The 25,919-nt window shown below is 39.6% G+C and overlaps 1 protein-coding gene across 17 annotated transcripts in view; it reads left to right on the top strand.

Moving 5' to 3' along the window:
• SYNE1 (spectrin repeat containing nuclear envelope protein 1) overlaps nucleotides 1-25,919 on the top strand; it is a 465,530-nt gene that overhangs the window by 248,251 nt on the left and 191,360 nt on the right. For 16 of the 17 annotated variants that reach the window (XM_079939340.1, XM_079939347.1, XM_079939346.1 and 13 more), the window contains 15 exons: nucleotides 603-920; nucleotides 1,622-1,777; nucleotides 1,933-2,103; nucleotides 2,737-3,063; nucleotides 4,461-4,613; nucleotides 4,923-5,090; nucleotides 7,325-7,501; nucleotides 9,710-9,856; nucleotides 13,002-13,127; nucleotides 14,452-14,628; nucleotides 15,930-16,195; nucleotides 17,784-19,944; nucleotides 23,492-23,829; nucleotides 24,019-24,163; nucleotides 24,831-25,049. In XM_079939340.1, the coding sequence (XP_079795466.1) occupies nucleotides 603-920; nucleotides 1,622-1,777; nucleotides 1,933-2,103; nucleotides 2,737-3,063; nucleotides 4,461-4,613; nucleotides 4,923-5,090; nucleotides 7,325-7,501; nucleotides 9,710-9,856; nucleotides 13,002-13,127; nucleotides 14,452-14,628; nucleotides 15,930-16,195; nucleotides 17,784-19,944; nucleotides 23,492-23,829; nucleotides 24,019-24,163; nucleotides 24,831-25,049 (5,049 nt within the window). Of the gene's footprint in view, nucleotides 1-602; nucleotides 921-1,621; nucleotides 1,778-1,932; nucleotides 2,104-2,736; nucleotides 3,064-4,460; nucleotides 4,614-4,922; nucleotides 5,091-7,324; nucleotides 7,502-9,709; nucleotides 9,857-13,001; nucleotides 13,128-14,451; nucleotides 14,629-15,929; nucleotides 16,196-17,783; nucleotides 19,945-23,334; nucleotides 23,830-24,018; nucleotides 24,164-24,830; nucleotides 25,050-25,919 lie in introns of those variants that run through there. The other variant, XM_079939337.1, reaches the window with a different exon arrangement.

Genomic DNA, 25,919 nt, shown 5'->3' with positions numbered 1-25,919 from the left:
CCTGATGGGCAGGTGTGATAATTCAGCCTTTCAGGTTTGTATGCCCTGTACCCTCCAGGGCCAACTTCTCTTTGCCATCGCATTCCCTAGAACATCTTTGGCAAAGAATCCCTCCTGAGCAAAAACAAGGTCCATTGTTCTTTTCTCAGCCACACATGTAGCACTGATCCCATTCAATGTCAAAGCAAGAAACTTTAGGCTCTTTAAACAGATTAGGAGCCAAAAAAAGCCTAGGTTATTATATTAAACAATAACCCTTTAGTCACAGTGTTTTTTGCCTGTAGGCTGAAAAACCAAATTTCAGACATTGCTTCTAAGATGACTGAGAAAAATATTTCTCTCGGTGTGTGTATTTGTGTGTATATGTGTGCACTCTGATTAATTTAATTGGAAATATTTCAGAATGTTTCTCCTGACTTGGGAGACAGTATGCAGTTTTTGGTACATATTTTTTGTGGGTAAGTCGGAATCAAAGCATTCTTTCCTAACGTGAAGTTTTCTTGAAGCCAACGTGAAGGGCACGGTTGGCTTGGGTGAGACATGATCACCTACACGGGTGTAAAATATAAGTGAGGTGTGGCAGCCATACCTTTCCCCTACAGGAGCTCCAGGTGCACTGCACAGAAGGACAGGCCCTGTTGCATTCAGTGCTGCACACCAGAGAGGAAGTGATACCATCGGGCATCCCCCAGACGGAGGACCGGGCATTAGAGTCTCTCCGGCAGGACTGGCAGGCTTACCAGCAGAGGCTGTCCGAGACCCGAACTCAGTTCAATAATGTAGTCAACAAATTGAGACTGATGGAACAAAAGTTTCAGCAAGTAGACAAGTGGCTAAAAGCAATGGAGGACAAAGTGAGTCTCAGAAGTGGACGTCAGTCTAACCGGGCAGCCAAGGAGATACAATTACATCAGATGAAGGTACAACTAATGTAAATTCCTCATCTTTGTCAGAGTAGCAGTTGCCTTGCATAATTTGTTTCCTTAAAATATTTAGTAACTTTTGGTCCAAGGTTTAGCTTTTGCAAAATCTCTTTCTACTTGCAAAGAAATTTGATGTACATTATAATGGGGCATTCTTCTGTCAGCAGTTGTTTATTAGAATCCTAAGGCAGTCTAGTTTAATGAAGTATTTTATATTTTCTTCCCAAGCTTTATTACCTTGCTTGGTAAAGATACATGAATGCTAGTGTTGCAATAATTTGTTTATGGCTCTGATTTGAAATTGCTCTAAGGTACTACATTGACATAATACTTGGAAATTAATTTTATTCTAATTTTTATGTAGAGTCAGTGCACATGATCAAAATAATCCTTAGGCCTCTGGAACTTCTTTTCCTTATTCATCTATTTTAAAATTTATCTTAAGTACAACAAAAGATATAAAAATATATGTAATATAGACAGAAAAGCACTCAAACTCATTAAGCGTACAGTTTTTATCATGTCACTGGAATTACATTTTCGTGAAGGTTTTATGTGAAGTATTTTCAAAATTATATCACAGAATAAGTATATTCTAACAATACACTGAAATTGTTTTCTAGTAAGAAGATATATTTATTTGTCTTATTCAAGAATCTGTGAGATTGAGCCTTTCCCTCAATACTGTGTCATTTCAGAAGTGGCATGAAGAAATCACTGTGTACAGAGACGAAGTTGAGGAAGTGGGAGCCAGAGCACAGGAGATCCTGGATGAGAGCCACGTGAGCAGCCAAATGGGCTTCCAGGCCACCCAGCTGACGTCCAGATACCAAGCCCTTCTCCTCCAGGTGCTGGTGAGTGGGCCACCCCTGCTCATCATAGGCCAGCAAACTTCCCAAGCCAGATGTTCTTCCTTTTGCTAACCTCCAGTGAAGATAATACGTGTTTATCAAGAAAGGCACTGGCACAGGTCTTTCATCACTGTTCAATTGTGTTTCTTCTTCCAAAGGAACAAATAAAATTCCTGGAGGAAGAGATCCAGAGTTTGGAGGAATCAGAATTATCTTTAAGTTCCTATTCGGATTGGTACAGCTCTACTCACAAAAATTTCAAGAATGTGGCTGCCAAAATTGATAAAGTAGATAAAGTGATGATGGGGAAAAAAATGAAGACATTGGAGGTAGGCATGCAAATATCAGGTTTGTCTCCCAGCCCTTCTTCTTTCACGAGCTGTTCCTGTCTCCCGCGTAGAATTGGGAGCGTGTTCATCCCCGCCCAGTATGATTGGTGATCCGTGGCTCATCATTTCACTCTAAATTCCAAGTTATAATCTCTTAAGCCAAAGACTGACTTTCATTTATTTGTGTTGTGAAGTCATTTCAATGTCTTACACATGGCTACGCACGAAATTCTTAACTACGTTCCAGTTTGACACTAAATATTAAAAGAAAAAAATTATCTCAAATTCATGGCACTGTGCGTTAATAGAGTTTTAACTCAGATCTATAGGAGCACTGTTAAGGACAAGAGAAACATCAAGTTCTTCCTTAAGTCTCTGATTTGGAAATGATATGCTGATCAAGACTTTAAAAGACCTATATGCTGATCAAGACTTTAAAAGAAGATTCCTGGTTGCTGGCAGACCAAATCTGGTTATAAACTTCAAAAACATATTTTAAGGAGAAATCAGTAGACTCAAGAATGGGACTTGAAAGGCTGTTCTTTAAAAGGAAAGAAATAATGCTAAGTTATTTGCATTTATTTGTTTGTTTATTCATTTGTTTGTTTGTATTTGCTTCCCACTCTTTCTCAGGGTTTGCTAAAAGACATGGAGAAAGGCCAGAGTTTGCTCAAATCAGCCCGAGAGAAAGGAGAGAGAGCTCTTACATACTTGGAAGATGGTGAGGCAGAGACGTTAAGAAAAGAGATCCATGACCACGTGGAACAGTTGAAGGAACTGACCAGCACTGTCCGGAAGGAGCACATGACTCTGGAAAAAGGCCTTCATTTGACAAAGGAATTCTCAGATAAATACAAAGCACTAACCCAGTGGATAGCAGAGTACCGAGAAATCCTATACAGTCCTGAAGAACCCAAAATGGAATTATACGAGAAAAAAGCTCAACTATCTAAATACAAGGTAGTGTGTTGTTACTAACTGACAGATGCACGAGGATGTCATGTAGGACTGAACTGGTGGGACGTGATTCCTGGTTTGTGTCACCCTTAGTGAGTGCTAGAAAAAGTCCTAATGTGCCTATTCTGCTGGTGGGGAGTGGTATAGGTTTATTTGGCTGGGAACACTACATCAGACTTATCTTTCCATTCAGGAACTGTATTTGTCTGATATTCAAAGGTTGTATCAGTAAATGGAGGTCTATCCTGACGTGTGATCCAGGTATGTGGATCCTCTGGAAAAGCCTTCTTGGCATTAGGATCTCACACCTACAGATTTTATCTTTTTTGTAGAGTCTTTCCTTCATCTTTTGGTACAGAAGGCCTATAAACTGACCTGGGGTAGATGCAAAATGAGACATCGTATTTCTAAGAAAATAAATTCTAGTTAACCAACTGTAGTTAAACATCTTAGAAATTAATTTTTGAAAGAATAAATGGTGATGTGGATATCACTATACATGCTGTAGATATAAATATTTCACATGCTCAAATCTGTGAAACGGTTATTGAAGCTTATACATGGAATAGTCTGTTTTCTAAATTTGACCCAAATTGTTGAGCGATATTCTTTAAGAATTACAGTGTGATGGCTTTGCCTCGAGGCTTTTCCTGTCAGCAGCTTTTTCCTACTCCAGCCAGTGTGTCTATTCCTGTCCTCGGTTCTTCTGCCTAGCCTGACAGTGTGTCTTTGAAGGTGTTACATAAGAACCACACTGCTGCTGCTTTTTTAGTTCCCTCTGAGTTCTTGATATATTTAAATAGCACTTTTAGGCCATCATAGCAACGTTGCAACTGGAATTTGTCTCCCAGACTTCATATCCAGCTCAAGCTGCTATTGATTTCACGAGTCAAAATCAAAAGATAGCACCTCACTCCCTTCGTAGAGAATTAAGGTTTACTTCTCTGCCGAAAGGAATGAGCTAGAAGCCAGCAATATGAACCATGTTAAATTTAGCCGAATGTAATTCTTTTCCATACTTCTCTCTGCGCATGTGAAGGGCTATTTGACGTCTTACTTTTACTCTGTATTGAAAAACTGTATTAGCCATAAAAAGGCATTCTCTCTTTATTGCTTTATACTTATTAATTTTTAAAGTATTAAAGTATTTTTAAAGTATTTTTAAAGTATATGTCAGATCTTTATTTTTAAAGTATTTTTTAAAGTATATGTCAGATCTTTATTTTTAAAGTATTTTTAAAGTATTTAAAGTATTTTTAAAGTATATGTCAGATCTTTATTTGAAGTAGATAAACTTGAAGTAGATAAACATGAAGTAGATACATGCCAACGTATATGTATATATTCGCCTTGATCACATAGATGAGCTGGCTCTTGTTGTTTTTTCTTTGTAATTCAAGTCACTTCAACAAACGGTGTTGTCCCATGAACCATCAGTAAAATCAGTGAGAGAAAAAGGGGAAGCCCTCCTGGAGCTGGTGCAGGATGTTGCTTTAAAGGACAAAATAGATCAACTTCAAAGTGATTACCAGAACCTCTGCAGTGCAGGAAAAGTAAGGAGTGATCAGAAATTCAATACAAATGTATGTATTTGCCACAAAGGGGGTCCTGACTCCTTTTTATCTGTCAGAAAATTTTAAGGTGTGGTATGGGTCAATATTTTTCCTTTTATTCAGATGGGCGTTTTAAATGGCGAAATGACTTTGTGGGTCGTGTTGTATCTTTTTTTTTCCGTTCCTAGTAAGTTTCTGATGTGTGTAACTCTACCTACCCTATGAGTTTTCCTGGGCTTTTAAAATTATGAAAGTTTTGAGTAGATTTTTGGCTTGAAAGTCACTTCTAACGGACACCTGGCTTCACAGGAGCATGTTTGCCGTCTCGAGGTGAAAGTCAGAGACCACGAAGATTACAACGGTGAGCTCCAAGAAGTGGAAAAGTGGCTGCTGCAGATGTCAGGAAGGTTAGTGGCACCCGACCTCATGGAGACAAGCAGTCTAGAGACGGTTACCCAGCAACTGGCCCGCCACAAGGTATGCCTGAGCTTTAAGGAGCTGAAGAATACAGGGTGGCTTTAGCAGGTGTGCCGTGTGTATGTGCGTGCGCGTGTGTGTGAGCGCGCGCGTGCACCTCTCTGGGTCGTGACGACTGCACCTAAAGAATCAGGTCTGAGTCTCAAGAATGACTGATAATTGAGAACAGTTCAATTTCATATTTAAGTGACTAACAACAGCTGGATCTTGGCATTCACCTTCTGAACATATTGTAGCATTTTTCCCAGCCAATAGTTTTTCATTGCAGAATATAATCTTTAGGGAGTAATTTATCAAAGAGAAATTATCTTTATTTTAGAAAAGTAGAGCCAAAGATAGGATACAAAAATAGTAGTCAAAGAGTCTGGGTTCTAGCCAGACTGTCTTCTTCCTAACTGGGGGGACTTAGCCTCTCTGCGCCTCCTTTTCTCCTCTGTTAAGGGTGATAATGACACCAGCCTCATCACGGGAGATAATGTATGTGAAAGTATCTTGTAAACCATAAAGTACTGCACTGATATGTGGTGTTAGTATATTTATTAATATGTATTTTTAGTAATTATATGTGCCAGGTGACAGATGTCATATAGTCACAATTTTATGGAGCAATTTCGGTGAGCTTAATGGGAAACTGATTTTTAGTCGTGACATGGTAAATATCTAGTAGTGTGTCTTAGGAAGACCAGTTAACCATTCTGGGCTTCAGGATTCCTATAGGAGAAGATTTTACTTAGCAAATACCAACAGAAAAGTAACTACACGATATAGTCTATTTGGCACTGAGAAAATACCCTCAGTAACCTCATGAAGTAGTGGTTCCATTCCAGCTCGAAGATAAAATGTTTCTTTTCAATATGGCGTATATAATAACTGTTAACCCAGCACCACTGGAAAAAAAGTGGTGGACCCTGGGCTGCTGAAGGACCACCTGGTTTCCCTTAGATGTATTGATGTGTCAACCCAGGAAACTTTGTGTTGGAATGTCACGTGTCATTAGCATTGTAAGGAAATTAGAACCTGATTTGAAAAAGTTGGTTCCTGCTGTCTAAGTGATCTTGTGAGAAAGCTCACTAGAGAACACAGGTGGACATAGTGGTGTGTGTGAACTGGAATCGGGCAGAGACGGGCCCAAAGCTGGGGGCTGTGCCATTTACTACTTGTGAAACCTTGAACATGGTTTTTCTTTTCTTTTCGGCTGCGTTGGGTCTTCGTTGCTGGGCACGGGCTTTTTCTAGTTGTGGTGAGCAGGGGCTATTCTTCATTGAGGTGCACGGGCTTCTCATTGAAGTGGCTTCTCTTGTTGCGGAGCACAGGCTCTAGGTGCACAGGCTTCAGTAGTTGTGGCTCGTGGGCTCTAGAGCGCAGGCTCAGTAGTTGTGGCACACGGGCCTCAGTAGTTGTGGCTCACGGGCTTCAGTAGTTGTGGAACATGGGCTTCAGTAGTTGTGGCTCACGGGCTCTAGAGCGCAGGCTCAGTAGTTGTGGCGCACGGGCTTAGTTACTCCACGGCATGTGGGAACTTCCCGGACCAGGGCCCGAACCTGTGTCCCCTGCTTTAGCAGGTGGATTCTTAACCACTGTGCCACCAGGGAAGTCCCTTGAACATGTTTTATAACATCTCTGTGCTTCAATCTCCTCATCTGTAAAACAATAGTAATAATACACATTTATCCGGGCTTATATATAGTCCCTTCACTATAGCAGGTGCTTAATAAATGGTAAGTGATAAAGGTTATTTTTATCAATATAAGTATTACTAGATGTAAATTAGATCTTACATAATTTAGACATTTGATTATTACATAAATTAGATATCATATTAGATAAATTAGACATTAGTAAATTAGATTAAGTTGTAATTAGATTATTTTAGATATAAATTATACCAGAATTATAATTTATAGAGATGAAAAATGTATTAACATCCTTCTTGCTGGTAATAATACCATGGAGCAGATCTCTAACTGAGATCAGCCTCATGAAATCACTTAAAGGTTACTTCATTATTCGTGTGTAACTTAATCCATTAAATTCATTAACTTTTCCCATTGGGGTATCTCTGAAAATATACTTCTTTTTTCATTTGTTGATATGGTAACCAAGACAAATTGCAAAACTCTTTTAAAGACATTTTAAACAGTGAAATGATTAATCTTTAACTTTCTGTTTGATGAATAGATTATTTAAAGACTAAAACTGGAATGAGAACTCAGTACTTGTTTCATTTTTTGTAGGCAATGATGGAAGAAATTGCTGGTTTTGAAGACCGTTTGAACAACCTTAAAATTAAAGGCGACAATTTGATCAGCCAGTGTGCAGACCACCTCCAACCGAAACTTAAACAAAATGTACATGCTCATCTGCAGGGCACAAAGGATAGTTACTCAGCCATCTGCAGTACAGCCCAGAGGGTGAGTACCACTGGAACATTCTAGAATGATGAAGAATTAAGGAGAAAAACTGTGCAAACTGGAGGTTTTTAAAAATAGTTTTTGTGCTTCAGTCTTTGGGATCGTTTTGGTGTTTTTCCAGACAGAAAATAAGAGGATAGATTTCATAGTCTCTATGTGAACATAGAACTAACATATCATATATTTGATTGATGTGATGAAGTGAATTTCAGACATGTGGTTTTTACTCCATCCCTTTATTCCATGAATTGATTATGAAAAAAATTTTTAATTTTGTTTGTTTTTATTTGCACACCATCAATAATACTTCTTTCTAATTTGCCATTTATTCTGTTACATCAAAATAAGTTTATTCTGTAAGTCACACAATAATTATTTCTTTTTAACTCTATGCAGCCCAGGTTCTACTCTAATTCAGTATTTTTATGTATTCATATAGAAATTGAGAAAAGAAGTAAGCACCAATTTCAAGGTATACTTCAGTGGGTATCCCTCCAATAAAATGGAATCCTTAATGTTATAGATATAAGTCTAAGATAAATAAGAATCACCCTTTTAACAACAATTAAGTAAAATTAGTGGATTACTCTTTATTATTCTGGAATTTATAAATGACACTGAGTAGGGTCCCTCTATTTTTGTTACTGGGCTATTTAGTAAGAACTGGAGAAATACAAGTGACATGGGGAGAATTATCTGTGTTCATCACGATAATAAAAAAAATGCTGGGTGACATTAGTTGATCCCTAGACTTGGAAAATTCACCTTCAAAAAGTTAATAAACGGGCTTCCCTGGTGGCGCAGTGGTTGAGAGTCTGCCTGCCGATGCAGGGGACACGGGTTCGTGCCCCGATCCGGGAAGATCCCACATGCCGTGGAGCGGCTGGGCCCGTGAGCCATGGCCGCTGAGCCTGCGCGTCCAGAGCCTGTGCTCCGCAACGGGAGAGGCCACAACAGTGAGAGGCCCGCATACGGCAAAAAAAAAAAAAAAAAAAGTTAATAAAAAAGAGGGATAAAAGAATCTAACAAATAATTGCAGATGATGACAAAGGGGGTGAGACAAGAAAAACAGTAGCATGGAGCTTTTGGTGAGCTCATTTGTTCACTCACTCAACAGAGATTTCTTAGCACTGTCTTTGTAGCAGGCTTTTTCTGTGCATTAGGGACACAGCTTAATTTTTTTTTAATTAGTAAATGTTCGAAAGACAAACATATTTTAAAAATAAACTTTTAAAAAGTAGATGAAATTCTAAGAACAGAGTCAGAATCTTATAATTAAACATTGCAAAAATGTTAAAGAAAGCAAAATACCTTTTTTCTTTTTGGTTCTGCTTGGAATAAAAATAAATAAGGGATAGTCCTAATATCAGATAAAAATGATTAATTTAATAGATGACAGAGAAAAGCAGAATTCAATTACTGCTTCTGTTGTCTCAATAAGGAAAGAAAAGCCAGTCTAACCTCATAGTCTTTTTTTCTTTCTTTTGTTTTTGATGAAGAGCTTGCTCAGAAAACGTCATAGGTATATTTCACCTTGATTTCAAGGAAACACATAATAGCTTCTCAACATGTCTTTGTGGATAAAATGGAAATTGCTTGGCTGGTTGAGGATTAAGTAATTGAATAGACGCATTAGAAAATGTTTGGGTTATTCTAGATTAGTGTTGTCCTGGAATGTAACTTCTAAGATGAAATGAGGGCATCAAACTCTGCCCTCCCCTGTGTTATAATTTAGTTCCAATTTACCCTACCCTAAAACAGAAGCTTTTCAGTTAGAGAAATATTGGTTATCTTTTCATGAGCCGGCATTTTATTTTTACTTTTAGTTTCTAGTTTAAATGAAAAGGACAGTATTTATATCATGGGGGAAAGCTGCAAAAACTTTTGATTTATGTTTCACCAATTTCCTCCAAAGATTTTATGTATTCTAACACATTTCTAGCGTTACATTCACCCTGCCCCCCTTGTCTTTCCATGATCAGGATATTATGTTGTAATGTGTGGGTTGAGAAGTTATAAACTGGGGCATAGCCCATGTGCTTTGCAACATTTTGGAACATACGCAGACTCCGTAGATATGTATCTAGTTTTGGGGAGCATGGTGGGGAGAGGGATCCATTGAAAGTGGACTTGTTTCATTTGCTTGCAGTGATCTTTTTAGAGATATAAAACAGCTCTCACGACCGCAGCATGATTGTTCTGTCTCAGGTGTACCAGAGTCTGGAACATGAACTTCAGAAGCACGTTAGTCGACAAGACACCCTGCAGCAGTGCCAGGCCTGGCTTTCTGCAGTCCAGCCCGATTTAAAGCCAAGCGCACATCCCCCTCTCAGCAGAGCAGAAGCCGTTAAGCAGGTAGATTGTGATTCCTGCAAGTTTATGTTACACTGTGATTCACTGATTTGATGAAAACATGTTAAGTACCTATTATGTGCCACATTGTGCTGGTTGCTGGAGATACAAAAGTATAAATAAGGTCTGAGCTTGATTCCAGTTAAGTCCACATTCTAACCAGGAAGACGGACGCACAACTGAGGTCAATCTGGTAGAATAAATAGGGCATGGGCACTGTAGCCAGAAGATCGATTCCAGTACCTGCTCAACAGGGTGACCATGGGTAAATCACCGAATTTCTCTGAGCCTCAGTGTTCTATTAGGTAAAGTGATTATAAGTATGCTTCCTTCTGAAAGTTATGAAGAAATTCAAATGGTGTACCGCAGTGTACGTGATTTGTAAACAGAAAAGCAAAATTAGCCTCTCCTGAATTTTTTGGCACAAAACGAGGTGCTTATTAAATAATTATTGAGTGAATGCTGAATGAATTATTGTTATCATGTGAAAGGAACCTATGGTCTATTAATTTGACATCTACATGCTTAAAATGTTGCTGCTGATACTTCATCAGAGTATTTGAGGGATGTTTCTAGATTTTTTGTACTAAGCAATTTTTCTATGTAGTGCAAAGAATATATTTTAAAGGAATTTAGTTGTAAAGGTTGCTGCCAGATAGGAAGTAATGTAAAAATTCAATTTTTTTACCTCAAATTGGTATTAAAATAATGTTTGTTCATTTAGTCCGCTTGGAGAATATGTGCAATTAATATGTCCCCCAAAGTATACTTTCTGGCTTAAATGATTTACATTATTTAAGTCATGAAATGGCTCACAGAAGTGCATGTATTACACCTTATAAAAAATAGAATATGGGGCTTCCCTGGGGGCGCAGTGGTTGAGAGTCCACCTGCCAATGCAGGGGACACTGGGTCGTGCCCCGGTCTGGGAAGATCCCACATGCCGCGCAGAGGCTGGGCCCGTGAGCCATGGCCGCTGAGCCTGTGCGTCCGGAGCCTGTGCTCCGCAACAGGAGAGGCCACAACAGTGAGAGGCCTGCGTACCACAAAAAAAAAAAAAAAAAAAAAAAAAAATAGAATATGGACAAATCAAACATGGCTCTCCTTGAATCAAGAAATGAAATAAAGATTGTCTGTATTCTGCTTTTTCATTAGACTGTGAGCTTTCTTGGGTCATTCATTGTCTTGTGGCTGTTTGTTTCGAATGTACTTTATTCAGAACAATGCAGACCAAAGCTTGATTCTTCTCTTTTGTTCCCCCAAAAAAGAAGTAAAAGCGAGGGGGGAGAATAACATTAATCCCAATGACCTTTCGCTAGAACAGGAAATTTCCTACAGCAGCCGCATTAGCTGTGGTTGCAGGAGGATGCTGATCCTTCTTGGGGCCCAGATTCAGTGACTGTATGGTTCATTGTTTTACTTTCTGCCCCTTCCACACTGCTTCTCAGAATGGGCTGCCCCCCTTTGGAAGCAACAGAGAAGGGAATTAGAGGTATTGGAAACACCTGGACCTCAGTTGTTCTGAAGGAGAAGAGGTTTTTTGTTGTTTCTTTTTGTTTTGCTTTGTTTTGATCAGTCTTTCCTTTGGCAAGTACTGCTTTCATGTAAAGTCGAGCAGGTCCTGGGGCATTAGTTCGCTTGGATGTGTCACTGGAGAATTCCACTACTGACAGGGTGTCAGACTCTGGGCAGGCTTTGATGGGCTGCCGTTGAATTTGGTCAGGGTCCCAGGGTGCGTCGTGTATCCCTCCCACCTGGTAAATGCTCAATACATATGTAATGATAATATGGACCTCACTACCATTAGCTAATGACAGACTGATTTGATTCCATTAAGAATGTCATTTGTTTTCATAAGGCATGATGTGAATTTGGGGGAATGAGAAAAAGTACTATCAGATTTGCCCTTGAAATTGATTTTTAGCAAAAATCTTTCATAACTGTTTTGTCATTGACAGTCAACAAGCTGCTCCCAATGCTTTTGGAATCAGGACAACTGTATACATTTTAAAATAAATCATTATTTTTTTAAAGTAAATATCTTTATAAAATAAAAATTCAGATATCTCATTCTCTGCTCATTTCCAAAGGCTGTTTGGGACAGATAACTTTCTCTGAGCCATGGGTACCTGATGGGATGGTTTTGGTTAATGGCTAATGATACTAATTGGAAGTGAAACACCAGTCAGTCTGTGCAATGGATAAAAGTTTAGGTGCTACTTTCTACTTAATGGGAAATTGATCTGTATTTGTTACATTTATGTGAGAATGATGTATCTAGGCAACCCACACAGCTTAGAGGAAATATACTGAGATGAGTCAAAAAGTTAGGCTCCATTATTCGCTATGATTTTGGAAGATCACCTGCTGTTTCTGTAGATCAACTTTATCCCATACAACTTGCAGTCAATACCTCTTTCCCAATTAATCACAAAGATGTAGTAAGCGAAAGCCACTTCTCACCACCTCTACCACCCATCGCCCTCCATCAGGCCATCATCACTTCTCATGTAACTCCTGCAGTAGCCTGACAACTGGGGCTGCCAGTTCCGTCCCTGTTGGGGAACTAGGATTCCACATGCCGCACGGCAACTAAGCCCATGCGCCACAACTAGAGAGCCTGTGTGCTTCAACTACAGGCTCTGGAGCCCGCACGCTACAACTACAGAAGCCCACGCTCTCTGGAACCCGTGTGCCACAACTGCTGAGCCTGTACACCACAGCTAGAGAGAAGCCCGTGCACCGCAATAAAAGATCCCGCATGCCGCAAAGAAGACCCGATGCAGCCAAAAATAAATAAATAAATATTTTTAAAAAAAAGAAAAGAGAAGAAAACAAGCTAGAATGTGAACAGAGAATCTGGAAAAACTGTGGAAGTTTCTTGGTTGTTCCCCTTTCCCAGACCATACAGGCTAATTAGAGTAAGAAACAGCTGGTGGACCAATGGCTCCCTGCCAGTGTGTTTGGAACGCTTTCTTTTGAGTAACTAATATATGTCATTTACAACAATGGTGAAAATACTGAGCATAGCAAGGTTATTTTTGAAATGTCAACAAAATACCACAAATGGTACAAATATTTGCTATCTAAATATAGCATGTCTCTTTCACTCTGACAAGTTTTTTTTTTCTTGTTTTGTTTTTTTCAGGTCAAACACTTCAGAGCTTTGCAGGAACAGGCAAGGACCTACTTAGATCTCCTTTGTACCATGTGTGACTTGTCAAACTCTTCAGTGAAAACCACAGCAAAAGACATTCAACAAACAGAACAAATGGTAAAAGTTAAAAAATGACATTGGATATATCTGACTATATTCTCTTGCTTGAATGTTAGATGTGAAAAAATTTTTCTCCTTGGAGTATTCTTGCTATAATGCTCCTACAAGCATTATAATAAATATGTATTGAATTTCAACTAAGTCATAGAAAAGTAGGCACACGCTAATACTGATGCCACTGAATTGGAAGTGAAATATTTAGTCCCATTGAACTGCTAAACATTCGCACCTCTTTCCTCTTCTCTTTTCTCCTCAATTACCATTCTCTTTTCCTATTTTTTCACTCATTTTTTTCTTTTCTCCTTTTCCATTGTTTTCTTTCGGTCATATTTAGTGTGAAAGGGCCTCCTGACCCTTCCTATTAGGATGGCAAACATCTGTCATGACCCTTCTAATTCATTGTCAGTGGCTGGGTGTGGTGTTGAGAAGAATTCTGAAACTGTATCTGGGCCCTTTGGACAGTGTTGTGATGAGTTAGCAGTACCTGCCTGCAGCAGACAGATGGCGCCACAGAGGCTGTGTGTTTGCTGCTGCTGCCTTACACTCTGGAACACAACGTGTTTGGATTAAAAAAAAAAAAGACTTGGTTTTGTTATTTAACTGATTAAATATTCCAGAATAGTAAAATGATCTAAAGGAACAAATAATGAAGAAATTAAGATAATTAAATAATTATATTATGGATATTAAAATAATTAAACTAACATGTATTTTTACTTTTATGTTTTATTACATTACCAAAGCAAGTCTGTATTTAAATCCTTAAGAAAGATGATATAGCTCCTATATTTTTTTTTACAGAAATGATTTATTGAAATAAGTTATATGACTTCAAAGACCAGTGAAGCAGATCTAAACATATATCCAAAATGTTAATAACTCAGTGTTCTATAAGAAGTATCAGCAACTATGCACTAGAGAACAATATAAGTCTTTTCTAGTTAACCCCAAGACCAAATTGATGACTCAGTCAAACAGATGTATCCACTGAAATGCCCAATGTGAAACCATTAGGGCAGCTTCTGACCTAATAAATTGTTAAAACTTCTAGACCTTCACAGTATTGATTGAAATCACATGGCATAAGTCTTAGACATTTGAAGTCTTTAGAAAACCTGAATATAAAATCTGTTTTTCTTGAAGCAAATAATTCTTTTTGGATTTATCACTCGTGTGTGTGTGTGTGTGTGTGTGTGTGTGCGCGCGCGCGCGCGCGCGCGCGCGCATACGTGTGTTGGCCTGTGTACATGGACAGGCTGATTCACTGAACATAAATGATTCTGTCCATTGCTGCTCACTTTTGCCTCTGTGTTTCCTCCAGATTGAACAAAGGCTTGCCCAGGCACAGAACTTAACTCAGGGCTGGGAAGAGATCAAGCACATGAAGGCTGAGCTTTGGATTTACCTCCAGGATGCCAGTCAGCAGCTGCAGAATATGAAGAGGAGGCACTCAGAACTGGAGCTAAATATTGCACAGAACATGGTGTCTCAAGTAAAGGTAGGAATTAACGTGCCTCCAGGGGAGCTAGAGGAGACCAGGACGGGTGTGTGTCAATCAATCCTTACACATAGTTATTTAAGGAATGAGATAGAACAACTTCCATTTGGTGCCAGAAAAATATACCTCAGAAAGTGAACATTCAGATATTTTCTTGGAGCTCCAGTCGGCCACTTGCATTGAAGGACATTCACTCTGTAGCTTATTTCTGAATAAAGAACTGTGGGTTAGCTAGCAGAACCAGAAGACTCTGCCATTAAACAAACATGAAGCCTTATTATTCATTAGCTTTTCATCACAATATTGCTAAAGCTGTAGGATTCATCAATTTATTAAATATATATTTAATATATAAAACATATTAACATACAACTGATTTAAAATGTAATAAAATATTTATATAATTTAAAGTATAATAGAAAATTATTATAAGTATATTAACTTGATTGGAAGTTGTACCAGATTTTTTTTTTTTAAAGAATTCTTTTTTTTTAATTAATTAATTTTATTTTTGGCTGCATTGGGTTTTTATTGCTGCGCGTGGGCTTTCTCTAGTTGCGGCACCCGGGGGCTACTCTTCGTTGCGGTGCACGGGCTTCTCACTGCGGTGGCTTCTCTTGTTGCAGAGCACGGGCTTTAGGCGCGTGGGCTTCAGTAGTTGTGGCACGCGGGCCCAGTAGTTGTGGCTCACGGGCTCTAGAGCGCAGGCTCAAGTAGTTGTGGCGCACGGGCTTAGTTGCTCCGCAGCATGTGGGGTCTTCCCCGACCAGGGCTCGGACCCGTGTCCCCTGCATTGGCAGGCGTATTCTTAACCACTGCACCACCAGGGAAGCCCTGTACCAGATTTTTAACAAAGCTTAACATTTATTTTTTCTCTGTGACAATCAGCCATTTTTATTTTCTACTGGGATATTGTTTGAATATGCAGAAAGAAGAATGGAAAGAATATAAATTAGATTTTATTCTCAAAAGCATGAACTTTAAAAATTTTTAGAAAACTAAGGATGCACTTTAAGATAAAATATTAGCTTTTTTCCTTAGTGGCTATAATACTGTTTCACATTTATCAGTTTTTCCTTATACTTTTCAAAGTAACACAAGAAAATACCACAGTACCCTCTGATTCTTAAACACTTGGAAATTTGTTCATAAGGAAGTATGATGATTTTAGATTTTCTCTTTGTCCCTCACTATACATTCTTCAATTACAAAAGTATTCAGAGGTATTGTATCTATGTCTCAATCTGTATTTATTTGGGGGGGTGGTTATTCAACATTATTTTATTGTTGTTATCCTTTAGGATTTTGTTAAGAAACTACAGTGCAAACAGTCATCAGTGACCACTATTACAGAGAAGGTGGATGAGTTAACCAAGAAGCAGGAGTCTCCTGAACACAAGGAAATAAGTCACTTAAACGACCAGTGGCTGGATCTGTGCCTTCAGTCCAACAATCTGTGCTTGCAAAGGGAAGAGGATTTCCAGAGAACGCAAGATTACCACAACTGTATGAATGTCGTCGAAGTGTTCTTAGAAAAATTTACTACAGAATGGGATAACTTAGCCAGGTAACAGCAATTCTCCAGTGGGTCACCAAAATGCTAAGCCAGAAATTTCTTAATTTCTATAAAAATCAAAAATGTCTTTCTTACATTTTAAACATTTTCTATCATTATAAATATTGATAAAACATTATGAAGAATCTGGTGTCATCTGTATCCATAATCACGATTTTCCTTGCTCAATATTAACTGAAGCAGGTGAGTAAGAGGAAAATATTTGAAAATGGCACCATTTCTACCTGCGACCTCAAGGAATATTTCAAAGCTGTTACACTGTGAGTTCAAAGAATATCCCAAAAATATTCTTAGTTTTAATTACCAGTTATGGGACTATCATCTATGATTTCAGGACGTGAATCCTTCTTGAATCTATAGTTCCATGGGTTTCTTGTCAATTCTGTAAAGTAACACATTCTATGTAATTCAGTCTAGTTTTGTCTTGTACTTGTGGTATTCTAGAACTTAGTGAGCAATCTAAATTCAATTAATGAGTGTCTTATTTGATTTTATAGCAATTGAACCCCTCTTAACTTTTTCTTTGAAAAGGATTCCCTCTCTCCCACATACATTGAGTCATCATATGGAAATCCTTCTATGCTCTGATCACTATAATTATTAAAACCTGTACTTCTTCTGCCCAGATTTATCAATTTGTAGCAATTAAAACTGAAAACATTATTCTAGCTGTAGTTAACTCATTAAATCGTAGGGTTTTTGGTTTTGGGGTGTTTCTGTTTTGGAGGAGGTACACTGCTTTCTGATTTGTTTACTTTTTCTTGACGCTCAGCATTTTACTAATCTTTGGGGTAAATCCAATATCAGCAAAAACCCATATTTCAGACGGACAATAGGCACCTCCGTCTGGTTAACCCACAATCGCCTCAGATCTAATATGTCCCGAACAGAACTCATCGTATGGCCTCCCAACACTCTTCCTCATACTTGAGAACTAATCGTTTTGTAAGTGAAAAAGACTCTAAGATGGACTTTTCTCATATGTGTTTTGTAGTCAAAGGGATGAGAATCCTTTGCATTTCACAGTTATTTCTAAAGGTTTCTAATGATAAACAGAAAATACCTAAGTTCCACGCATGAGCAGCTGTTAGAGCCGTTGGTTGTTTCTTACACATGGTAGACCGTCTAGCACTGGATTGTCTACGGGAGCTTCCTCTCACAGTAAAGCACGTAAATCACAGATCACTTAATTTCTCCACGTGCCTTTCAAGAATGCAGTAGATCAGTGTTTCTCAATATTTAGTGTTTCCGCAGATCATCAGGGGAACTTGTTAATATGCAGATCCTCGTCAGTTGCTGAGAGTCAGAGGAAGAAGCTAAAAAGTACACCTCAGATGTGATGGGAGGGCAGCCTTAGCTAGAAGAAGTTATCTGGGCAAACTATCTTGGTTCAACTTCCGCTATGGAAATATATGGGTCTCCGTTCCGTAATAATTGTAGCATCTCTGTCGATAAGCCATGACTTGAACCACTCTAAGCTAAGAAAGAAGATGGTGATATGCACTTTAACATGATGTGAACAATCACAGGTATTAACTAAAGTTAACTTGATTTTATGTCTTTTAATATATACATATAGATCTGACGCAGAGAGTACAGCCATCCACCTAGAAGCTTTGAAGAAGTTGGCACTGGCATTGCAGGAGAGAAAGCAGGCTATTGACGATCTGAAAGAGAAAAAGCAGAATTTGATAGACCATCTGAACGTGGATGACAAAGAATTAGTCAAAGAACAGACGAGTCACCTTGAACAACGCTGGTTTCAGCTTGAGGACCTTGTTGAAAGGAAAATCCAAGTGTCTGTCACCAACCTGGAGGAGTTAAGTGTGGTCCGGTCCAGATTTCAGGAGCTGATGGACTGGGCGGAAGAGCAACGACCCAACATTGCTGAGGCTCTTAAGCAGAGCCCCCCGCCTGACATGGCTCAGAACCTTCTCATGGATCACCTTGCCATTTGCAGCGAACTGGAGGCCAAACAGATGCTCCTGAAATCACTCACGAAGGATGCTGATAGGGTGATGGCTGATCTTGGCCTCAATGAGAGGCAGATAATCCAGAAGGTACTCTCTGATGCCCAAAGGCATGTGAACAGTCTCAGCGACTTAGTGGGCCAGAGACGAAAGTACTTAAACAAGGCTTTGTCCGAGAAAACCCAGTTTCTCATGGCGGTGTTCCAGGCGACCAGCCAAATTCAGCAACATGAGCGCAAGATAATGTTCCGTGAACATATCTGCCTGTTACCGGATGACGTGAGCAAACAAGTGAAGACATGTAAGAGCGCACAAGCCAGCCTCAAGACTTACCAAAATGAAGTCACTGGGCTTTGGGCCCAGGGCCGCGAATTAATGAAAGGAGTCACAGAGCAGGAAAAGAGCGAGGTGCTGGGGAAGCTTCAGGAATTGCAGAGCGTCTATGACACCGTTTTACAAAAGTGCAGCCATCGACTACAAGAACTAGAGAAAAATTTGGTTTCTAGGAAGCATTTTAAGGAAGATTTTGATAAAGCTTGTCACTGGCTAAAACAAGCAGATATTGTTACCTTTCCCGAAATCAACCTAATGAATGAGAGTGCTGAGCTGCATACACAACTGGCCAAATACCAACACATTCTTGAACAATCTCCAGAATATGAAAATCTCCTACTTACGCTGCAGAGAACTGGACAGGCCATACTGCCGACGCTGAATGAAGTCGATCATTCCTACCTCAACGAAAAGCTAAATGCACTGCCCCTGCAGTTCAATGTAATTGTCGACTTGGCTAAAGACAAATTCTATAAAGTCCAGGAAGCAATTCTGGCTCGGAAAGAATATGATTCCTTGATCGAGTTGACAACCCAGTCTCTGTGTGATCTCGAAGACCAGTTCTCCAAGGTGAGCCAAGTCCCCAGCGACCTGAGTGTTGAAGAGGCTCTGTGTCTTCAGGATGGTTGTCGAGCTCTTGCGGGAGAGGTGGCAGCCCTTGCAGAAGCAGTGGATGAACTGAACCAGAAGAAAGAAAGTTTTCGCAGCACAGGGCAGCCATGGCAACCAGACCGGATGCTGCATCTCGTCACCCTGTACCACAGGCTGAAGCGACAGACAGAACAAAGGGTGAGCTTATTAGAAGACACCACCAGTGCTTATCAAGAGCATGAAAAGATGAGCCACCAGCTAGACAAACAACTAGAGGTTGTGAGAACAGAGCAGGCCAAGGTGAACGAGGAGACGCTTCCTGCAGAGGAGAAGCTCAAAGTGTATCACTCCCTGGCGGGAAGCCTCCAGGATTCAGGAATTCTTCTAAAACGAGTGACTGTGCATCTCGAAGATCTTGTTCCGCATCTTGATCCCTCAGCTTACGAGAAAGCCAAGCATCAGATCCAAGCCTGGCAAGAGGAGTTAAAACTGCTGACTTCCGCCATTGGCGTGACGGTGACGGAGTGTGAGAGCCGCATGGTGCAGAGCAGAGACTTCCAGACGGAGCTGAGCCGCTCCCTGGACTGGCTGCGGAGCGTGGAGACAGCGCTGAGGGGGCCACTGTGCCTGGACCTGAACCTGCGGGACGTCCAGGAGGAGATCAGAAAGGTCCAAATCCATCAGGAGGAGGTGCAGTCCAGCCTGAGGATAATGAATGCGCTGAGTAACAAGGAGAAGGAGAAATTCACGAGGGCCAAGGAGCTGATCTCTGCCGACCTACAGCACACGCTAGCTGAGCTCTCCGAGCTGGACGGGGCCCTGCAGGAAGCTCTCCGCACCAGACAGGTCGGTACCACAGGGCTTCCCCTTTCTTTTTTCCACTTTGCTTCTCTGTAAATAGGTGTGAGAAATTTCTTTGGTTTCGATTTTTTGTTTAGAATTGCTTCCTTAAATGTTTCTTTTTTTGACTACTACATGGAATCATCTTCAGTTGTGACTTAAAAAGGTGCTTTTATTGTTTATCCTCATGGTATTCATTTCATGTGGTTTTCATGTTCACTTGACTTTGGTTTTAATACAGGAACACCTCAGTTATCCTTCTCCTTTAGGAGAGATAATAAATGATAGCACTAGTATAATTAGTACCATATGTGAGGAATTAATCATAAAATTCATTCATTAGCAATGAATAAGTAGTGATGCTTTTTTAAAAACAATGTGAAACCTGGCATTTCTAAGCTTAGTCCTGGATGAAGAGTCTCCAGATGGAGAGAGGCAGACGGATGATGCAGTCCTGACTTCGTGCTGAGCCAGACTTTCTTGTGGGGTCTCCCATCAGTTGTCCCATCTCTCCATCCCTTCCTCAGGGAGGAGTGCTTCCTCTTCTCTGGCTTCCCTGAAGCACAACAGAAGCAAGACTAGAATATCCAGGGCTTCCCTGGTGGGACAGTGGTTGAGAGTCCGCCTGCCGGTGCAGGGGACACGGGTTCGTGCCCTGGTCCGGGAGGATCCCACGTGCCGCAGAGCGGCTGGGCCCGTGACCCATGGCTGCTGAGCCTGCGCGTCCGGAGCCTGTGCTCCACAGCAGGAGGGGCCACAATAGTGAGAGGCCCAAGTACTGCAAAAAAAAAAAAAAAAAAAAAAAAAGACTAGAATATCCATCATGACTTGACTTGAAGATAACAAAGAAATGAGAACATGCTCAGAACTTCCCAGGTTAGCCTCCTAATTGTGACTTGTTCTGGGGCTCTGTGCATTCAAAAATAAGAGAGATACAACAGTGCCCAGAGGTGTACTTACTTTAATCCCTTGACCCTTTTTCTCCACATCTGTCCCTCTGATTCTATGGGATTTCAACCAGCCGTTTAAGTTAAGGACAGCCTTCCTTAGGATAATATAGTAACTATCGCTTTGGAGTAAAGCACACCTGGATTTTGATCTCAGTTATATGATCTTGAGCAAATTACCTGCATCCCGTACGTCTCAGTTTTCTCTGTGGGAGAGGGATAATAATATCTCCCTCTTCAGATTTATATTCTTAGTGCAGGGTCTGACGTAGAGGTATCCCCAGATGACTCAGCTATCATTTAACTTTATTTTTCACATAGATTAAGGTTAACACTAAATAATACAATTTTTAAAAAAATCTTAACATGTGGTTAAAATCTTAGTAAACTTCATCATGTAAAATTCTGACTTCTTAAACTAGTCTATTTAGTATATTTTTACCTTTTCATGTTGGTTCAGGCCACTGTTAAATTTTTTTCAAAAAACTATGACCCTATAGCTGTAGGGATAGAGATGGAGTATTTAACCCAGAGTGAAGAATCGAAACAGAAGTTACCTGGGATTTTCATTCTTGAAAAACATCTGTCATGTAAGCCTGCTTCTGTTGATTTGATGATTTTTTTTTTTTTTTTTTTTTGCTGTACGCGGGCCTCTCACTGTTGTGGCCTCTCCCGCTGTGGAGCACAGGCTCCGGACGCACAGGCTCAGTGGCCATGGCTCACGGGCCCAGCCACTCCGCGGCATGTGGGATCTTCCCAGACCGGGGCACGAACCCGTGTCCCCTGCACAGGCAGGCGGACTCTCAACCACTGCGCCACCAGGGAAGCCCAATTTTATGATTTTTGAACCAAAATCTTGAATCTGCTAAGGTGTCCCTACTTCTGCCATCTTGTGATTGGTAGTCTTATTTATTGTCTTGGCCCAAATAACTGAAGGTCGCGGTTCTGGTGGCGTTTCTAACCTCCACCACTGATTCTTTGCTTTGCCATCCTCGTTCTTTCCTCATTAAGTGCTAATCTTACATGTACTTTCTCTACCACTTCTTCATCTACTTCATCTACCACATCTACTTCTTCTCTACCACTTCTGCATCTTTGCTTGACAGTAATGGCTTGTCTTGTCCAACCTCTGATGGCCAATTAGAGTGTTTCCTTTCCTTCTGGATCTGAATGGACTTCATTGCACAGGGGTCAGCTTTCCAATCTTCAACTTTTCTATCGTAGTCTCTATGCAAGACTTATAGGCTACTATTTCACTACCAGAAATCACTATTTGGTCTGGTAAACGCCGTTTTAGAAGTTTGGTGTTATTACACTCCCTTTTTTCCCCTCCAGCTTTATTGAGGGATAATTGACAAAGAAAATAGTAAGATATTTAAAGTGTACAATGTAATGGTTTGATATATGTACACATTGTGAAAGAATTCCTTCTTCAAGTCAGTTAACAAGTTAACACATCCATCACATCACATATTTATCTTTATCTGTTCTTTTTTTTTTGGTGAAAACATTTAATTTCTGCTTGTTAAGCAAATTTCAAGTATACGTTACACTGTTATCAGCTACAGTCACCATGTTACACGTTAGATCCCCAGACCTTATTCAACTTAAAACTAAAAGTTTGCACCATTTTTTTTTTTTTTTTGGCTGCACTGCACAGCTTGTGGGATTTTAGTTCCCCGACCAGGGATTGAACCTGGGCCCTCAGCAGTGAGATCATGGAATCTTAACCCCTGGACCACCAGGAATTCCCAAAAAGTTTGCACCATTTTACCAACCTCTCTATTTTGTTCACCCTGCAGCCCCTGGCAACCAGTTTTCTACTCTAAGTTTCTATGATTTCAGCTTTTCCTTTTTTTTTTTTTTTTTTTAGAGTCCATGTGATATTTGTCTTTTTCTGTCTGGCTTATTTCACTTAGAGTAATATCCTCCAGGTTTGTCCGTGTTTTGGGAAATGACAGGATTTCCTTCTTTTTTAAGGCTGAATAATATTCCAAGGTGTGTATTTTTTTTTAATTCTTTCATCTGTGGATGGACACTTAGGTTGTCTCCATACCTTGACTATTGTGAATAACACTGCTATGAACATGAGAGTACAGATATCTCTTCGAGATAATGATTTTGTTTTCTTTGGATAAATACCCAGAAGTGAGATTGCTGGATCATATTGGCAGTTAATTTCTTGAGGAACTTCCATGCTGTTTTCCACAGTGGCTATAGCAGTTTACCTTCCTACTGGTATTATTATACTCCTACCTAAATGAGTCATTATTTCACTTTGGTGACTATTCATTCTGCCACATATTAGTAAGCATTATATTTTTTCTTTAAAGAGAGGACATTTCAGAGCCATCATAAATTTCTATTCCATCTGTGACCTTGTTTATTTATTTTAACTGCAATAATAAAATTATAACAAGAAGAACAGAAGGGAAAGTAAAGGATAATAATGGATTGCACCAAAAAAAATTTACCAGCTTATCAATTCATTTATACACATACATCCGTGTGACTGAAGACTGGAAAAGAAATGGAAAGCATAAGTTTATTTTTGGCAAACACATTGCAAAAGAGAGTTGATTATGTTTGCAATTAATGTTTTTCAGGCTACCTTGACTCAGATGTATAGTCAGTGTCAAAGGTACTTTCAAGTGTTTCAAGCAGCTAATGACTGGCTTGACGACGCTCACGAAATATTACAGCTGACAGGCAACGGCCTAGATGTGGAGAGTGCAGAGGAAAGTCTCAAAAACCACATGGAATTTTTTAGTACAGAGGATCAGTTCCACAGCAATCTGGAGGAGCTCCAAGGCCTAGTAGCCAACCTGGACCCACTCATCAAGCCAAGTGGAAAAGAGGACTTAGCACAGAAAATGGCCTCCCTGGAAGAGAAAAGCCAGGGGACAATACAAGAGTCACACGTCCAATTAGATCTCTTGCAGAGGTATTGGATTTGTTTTGGTCTTTATATTCTAGTGAAATGGATTTTCACATGGAAAATAGGAATATATTAATGATATACATTATCGTTCATTCTCTTCTCTTAAGTATCACTAGACATATTGACATCAGAGCTCTGCACAGAGATGTGTGATTTGAAGTTGCTTATTGATGTGTGTTGGATTTTTTCAAGATGTGCAGCTCAGTGGCAGGATTACCAGAAGGCAAGGGAAGAGGTTATTGAATTGATGAATGATGCAGAGAAGAAACTGTCTGAGTTTTCTTTACTGAAGACTTCTTCCAGTCATGAAGCAGAAGAAAAATTGTCAGAACACAAGGTTAGCTTTGTTGTTTTTTTTTAATATTCTTTCATTGTAACTGTAATGGGTCTTTGCAATATGATAGTTCCAGAAGCAAGTCAATAAATCTTCATTTCCACCTCGGCTTTTTAAACACAAAAAGGATACATTTAACCACATTTCTTAGCAGTTTTAACTTAATTAAATGCTGTCATCTTTTTAGGATTCCCGTTAGAAATGCATAGCTAGGTTTAAAAAGACACATTCAGAGCAATTTGCTTCTGATAAGATGTGATACAATAGATTTCAGTAAATACTTTCTGGTGTAACTTACATTAGTTCAATTAAAATTCAAAAATTAATAGCTGAGTCTCACTCATATCACAGCAAAATAAGGTAGAATGTGACATACTTAAATATCAAATTCCATTCACTTATATTTTTGCTAGTTTTTAAAAATGGGAGAATGTCATCTCAAGCAGCATGTAAATGTTTGTTTGTAATAAATAAGTATTCGCCTTACCTCTTTTAAAAAAGCCAAGCCTAACTCAATTACAAATTAAATGTAAAAGTAAGAATTACCAGAGGAAAATAAACATATGTAGGAACATTTCCTTTTGTGGATAATTTTAGGCTTTACCAAAATCCATAGAGCTTTTGAGAAAAACCATCTCTCCCCTCAACCTCTGTTCCTCTGCCCACCCAGGCTTTAGTGTCAGTAGTTAACTCTTTTCATGAGAAAATTGTGGCCTTAGAGGGTAAAGCTTCAGAACTGGAAAGAACCGGAAATGGCACCAGCAAAGCAACCATAAGCAGGTCGATGACGGCTGTCTGGCAGCGCTGGACACGGCTCCGCGCTGTGGCCCAGGACCAGGAGAAGATACTGGAAGATGCAGTGGATGAGTGGAAGAGCTTTAACAATAAGGTAATCTCCATTACTGATGGGCTCAAAGTATTGTTTCCTTGCTGATGAGAATGTATTTTGAAAAGTGGTATTTTGCTCCTTTTTTCAAATCGGCCTTATGAAAGTAAAAAGCCTTTTCAAAAAAATCTCTATTTACATTGATATGAAAACCAAATTATGAAATAAAATACATATGCAATGTGCAATTTAGTCCCAAGGCTGGGTCCAGTTATTTTAATAGGAAATAAGCCAAGTAATCACATTTGAAAGGGGGACAAGCCCATTTTGCCCCATTTGTGAGGCTCTTAGTGACACTTTCTTTCCTGGCCCTGAAAAAGTGCAAAACACTTTGTCTTTGCCATGAAATAAGCAGGAATTTAACTCATTTTCCAAATCCTGTTTAATTTAATATCTTCCCTTTTAAGTAGGGTTCAAGTTTTAAGCCACATCTTCCTTTATGACTCAAAGGCACGTATTCATGTTAGCGTAAATATTGAAAAGAGTTTTTCTTTTATCTGTTTAGTAAAAGAAAATTTTTTTAAAAAAACCTTTTTCAATGTTATGAAATGTCTGATTGCCCTATTATTATTATATATTTTATTTATTTATTTTTGGCCACGCCATGCAGCATGTGGGATCTTAGTTCCCTAACCAGGGATCGAACCCGTGCCCCCTGCATTGGGAGCACAGAGTCTTAACCATTGGATTGCCAGGGGAGTCCCTGCCCTGATGTTATTTTGAGATTAAATCTTAAAACCCAGAATAATAGCGTGGTCTTTCCTTCCATGTTAAGGAGATTGTTCACATTTTAGTTTCCTGAGATTTAGAGTTGACACCATCATCTTTAACGTGCTCCAATGCATTAGTGTCAGATTTGGCATTTATGGGAAT

The sequence above is a fragment of the Stenella coeruleoalba genome (assembly GCF_951394435.1).
Source record: "Stenella coeruleoalba genome assembly, chromosome: 12".
NCBI classification, from domain to species: domain Eukaryota; kingdom Metazoa; phylum Chordata; class Mammalia; order Artiodactyla; family Delphinidae; genus Stenella; species Stenella coeruleoalba.
This window is presented reverse-complemented; position numbering and strand designations above follow the sequence as displayed.